Source organism: Neophocaena asiaeorientalis, unplaced genomic scaffold (assembly GCF_003031525.2).
Source record: "Neophocaena asiaeorientalis asiaeorientalis breed wild unplaced genomic scaffold, Neophocaena_asiaeorientalis_V1.1 scaffold43, whole genome shotgun sequence".
NCBI classification, from domain to species: Eukaryota; Metazoa; Chordata; class Mammalia; order Artiodactyla; family Phocoenidae; genus Neophocaena; species Neophocaena asiaeorientalis.
In genome coordinates this window covers 7,604,048-7,608,049 of record NW_020173674.1, presented here as the reverse complement: position 1 = coordinate 7,608,049, position 4,002 = coordinate 7,604,048, and the positions used below count along the sequence as shown (strand labels likewise).

General features: G+C 54.5%; 1 protein-coding gene across 2 annotated transcripts in view; it reads right to left on the bottom strand.

The window, feature by feature from the left end:
- The window catches only part of NRXN2 (neurexin 2), a 98,014-nt gene that overhangs the window by 16,597 nt on the left and 77,415 nt on the right, over positions 1-4,002 (bottom strand). For both annotated transcript variants that reach the window (XM_024749166.1, XM_024749165.1), the window contains one exon: positions 3,364-3,453. In XM_024749166.1, coding sequence (XP_024604934.1) covers positions 3,364-3,453 — 90 coding nt within the window. The remainder of the gene's footprint in view (positions 1-3,363; positions 3,454-4,002) is intronic.

Genomic DNA, 4,002 nt, shown 5'->3' with positions numbered 1-4,002 from the left:
TGCAAACCAGCAAGTGGGGGTGGGGTGGGGAGGGAGAAAGGAGGAAGGGGCAGACACCAAAAGGAAAGTCCTTGTCAGCCACTAGCCCAGCCCAGCCAGGTAGGGACCCTGGACAGGAAGGGTCTCCAGGACACACTTGGGCTTGGAAAGGGGGCCCAGCTCCCCCCTCTCCCCACCATGCTCATGCCTCTGGCCTTCCCATCCCCCCTCCTCTCCTGCTCTAGGGGCATCGCTCCCCTTCTTTCCCTTCCCTCAATTTGACCCCCCATCTTCCCTCTGTGCTTCCCCAAACTTCCCACACCCAGTGTCCAGCCCCAAGCCACAGAACCCTCGGAAGCAGCAGGTAGAGGAGACAAAAAGGCAGAGACAGAGCAGCGACTCCCAGGCCACATGGTCAGTGCATGTCAGGGCAGGGATGGAGATGAGACCGAGGGGTGGACAGCGCATGGGAGGCGCGCCAGCGTGAGGCTGGGAGCAGCCGCGGACCTCACGCCACCCTCCCAGCCACCACCAGGCCCTCTGACCTCTGGCCAGGCCCCCCTCTCTCCTCTTCCCCTCCAAGGCCCAGCCACTGCCTGGGGATCAGGCCCCGGAGAGCAGAGACCTTCCTTCCCCGCCAGGATGTGCAAGCACAGAGATGGAAAATGTTAAAGGGACCTTGCTTCGCTCGCTGACAGCCCAAAAACACCCACTCCAGCTCCAACCTCGCTCTTTACTTAACAGTTACACCTCAGAATTCCCACCTGGGTGGGGTTTGGCTGTTCTGTTTGGTTTTAATGGATCTGGGGGTCAGTTTAACCCTCTGAGTTTGTTGCTTTGGTTTGGTTTTTAGAAAAGATATTTATTGTGTTTAAGTTTAGATTTAACTTTGGTTTTGATGTTGCTTATTTTTGGGGGGAGAGGGTCAGAGGAACTACTAAGTTGCCCCCTGCTCCCCTGGACCTTCAGCTGCTGGTGCTGGGGGTGTTTAAGACCTGGCTTAGCCCTTGTTAGCCTCTGGTTAGTGCTTTGTTAAAGATCTGGTTTAGAGTTACGTGCCTGTAAGCCCTGCCCCCCAAACCTGGGCTGAGGACAGTCCAACTTGTGAAACCCACACCCTCGTTGGCAACACAGTTTCCCTGGGACACCCAGGCCTCTGGGGCACCCAAGCATCTGTCTGGCCTCTGGTCAATGATCAGCCAGGGGTGTGTCTGCTCGGCCCCTCTGCTCAACCTCTGTACCTCCTCCAGCTCTCCCTCCGCCCAGCACATCCCTCAGGCCTGGAGCAGGGTCACCATCTTACAGATGGGGTAGCCGGAGCCCACAGAAGCGGAGAACTAGTGAGTGGCAGCTGGACACCAGACCCAGAGAGGCCCTTGAGGAGCACTGTGTCCAGAGTTTATTCCCGCATATGAGAATTATGAGAAAAACGAAGGGGAGAAGGTTCACAGTGGTCAAATGAGTTTGGAAAACAAACATTTCACAATTACACAAGAGGTTTGTCTCTCACAGGACCTCTCAGAGCCTTTATTAAAATCCATGTCCATATGCATCTCCAAGAGGAAGAAACAGGATTCAGACTTCTCAAGCTCATTTCACCACAAATCTCTCTCTCTTTCTCTCTCTCTTTTTTATAACCACAAATCTCTTTATCGTGAAGCATCTCATGGGACTTATGCTTCACAGGACATGTTTTGGAACTGGAAAATGGATTCACTCAATAAATATTTATTGAGAACCTACCACACGCCAGGTGCTGACAGTAAAGTAGTCACTCCAAGAATGCCCAGCTTTTGTGCTCAAATACTTTCCTGCTCCTCATTTCATCTCATCCTCACAGCACCCGGTGTGAGGCAGGCTGAGCCGGGATCACCAGCCCTGTCTCCCCGAGGAGGGAACTGAGGCTCGGGAAGGGGAAGCCTTGAGCAAGGCCATGCAGCAAGTGAGCTCCTCCAGCCACACTCTGGGAAATACTAGAGTATGTGGCCCAACCCTTCACTTTCTAGAAGAGGAAATAGAGGGCTAAAGAGAAGATGTGACCCTGCAGCTAGTTAAAGGATGCCTGGGGTTCCAAACCGCCGGCAGGAGCTCTTCTCTCATCTGGACCACAAGTCCCCCCACCCCCACCCCCCTACCGGGCCTGTCCGGCTCTCCCTACCCTTGGGGTCACAAGTTGTCCCAGCCTCAGCCCAAGCTGCTCCCTTGGCCTCTCTGATTCCGGGAGAAGGAGGTGGGTAATGGAGAGGAAGCTACACAGGTGAGCCAACTAGGCCTCTGGGGCCCCACCCACCATGAACTCCTCAAAGGGTTAAAGTTCACCCCGCTGGAGAGAGCAGCCCAGTGTGGCTGGGGGCTGTAGGTTTTAGCGATGTCTGTTAGTCCCTTTAACTTTTTGTCCTGTTATGGATTTATCACATCTGGTTATCAGCATGTTTAGTCCCCGCTGGCCACGTTGGGGGCTGGAAGTGACATTGGGGGTTTTAGTTGGGGCAGGCCCCAGTGGACATTTAAAAGCACAGTTATCAGCTGGTTAGGTGGAGGTTTAACAGTTCTGCTTCCCCCCTAGAGTTTAGCCTTAGAGGTACAGAGCTCGCCCCCTCTCCGAAGGGAATGGGATGGCTTTGCCCTTGGCCCCAACTTCCCTTGGTGACAAGTGGCCTTCTCCCTCACACCCAGCAGCGCCTCACACATACAGCCGCTTAGCCAGCCTGTTCTGTCTTCCTCATCAGCTCAGCAGGCACAGGAATCCCCATGGGATGGCCACCTCTTCCCCATCTCCTAGTCTCCCTGCAACCTCCACTGCTTCTAGGAGACCTTCCAGACCAAGGTGGGCCCGTTCCAGAGATGGCAGTCCCACAGACACTCTCTCAGGGTGGCAGTCTTTCCAGTAGGATCTGAGCCCCCCACTCTTCCCTTTGCTCCTCAGATGACCCTTGTGGACCCTTCCCACCTGCCTTTGGATCCTAGGACCAGCACTTGTTGCTTCCCAAAGCCTTCCTGTTTCTCAGTGTGCTGTGGCCCTCAGGTGGCCCTTGACAAAACCTCTGAGCCAACAGGGCAGCTCCCTCCCAACCCGCACTCCAGCCTGCTTTCCTGGAGGGGTTCCAGGATCTCCCCTATGACCCTAGTCCCTTCCCAGGTTTAGAAAGAGACCAAGGACTCTCCGTCTTCTAGGAAAAGCCCCTCCCCTGCCCAAACCACCACTCTAAAAGACAGGGACCCTGGACAACAGAGAGGAAGGGAACAACCTGGCCGGACAATTGTCCTTTCACTAGGGGGTGGGCGATGGGGAAGGCACGGATGGGGAAAGAGAGAGCTCTGCACCTTTAAGATAGTGTTTTTAAAGTTAATTAATTAATTAATTAATTAATTCTGGTTAATTACCTTTGTCGAGCAGCCATTCATCTACTACTCGACCAAGCCGGTAGGGGATTCTCTGTCTAGCAATCGCCAGGCGCTCGTTATCAAAGTTTCCTTGGAAAAGTTTAGAAAGACAGTAGGTTTCTCAGGCGGCGAAATTAGAAAAGTAATTATGCATTTCTCAGGAGACTCAGAGTAAGCAGCGACATTCAACGGAGAGGGGGCCAGGTCCACCCAAGGCGGGAGAAGAAACGCAGGTCCCTCATCCCCCCTCCGGTCCCCCTCCCTAGGCTCCCATGCAGAGCCAGCCCCACCCTGGGGGCGGGAGCGACCCAAAGAAAAAGAGAGGGACAAAGAAGAAAAGGAAAGGGGAAAGGAAGAAAAGGCAGCTGGAAGGTCAAAGGTCAGAGGTTAAACAGGTTTGTCTGTGCTCTCCCTGTCTGCCCACTTCCTTCCCCATCCCAGAGGGGGGCAGAGGGACGGGGAGGGGCATTTAGCGGGTTTAAGTTAGGGGGTGGGAGGCCTCAGTGGCCCGGCGGGTTACTGCGTTTAGAGGGCTGTTTAGAAGTGGGAGGGACGGGTTAAGCAGGGGGTTTATGCGGCATTTAAGGGGTGGCCCAGCACACGCATTTAACAGTGAGATTTCAACCACTTCTCACAGCC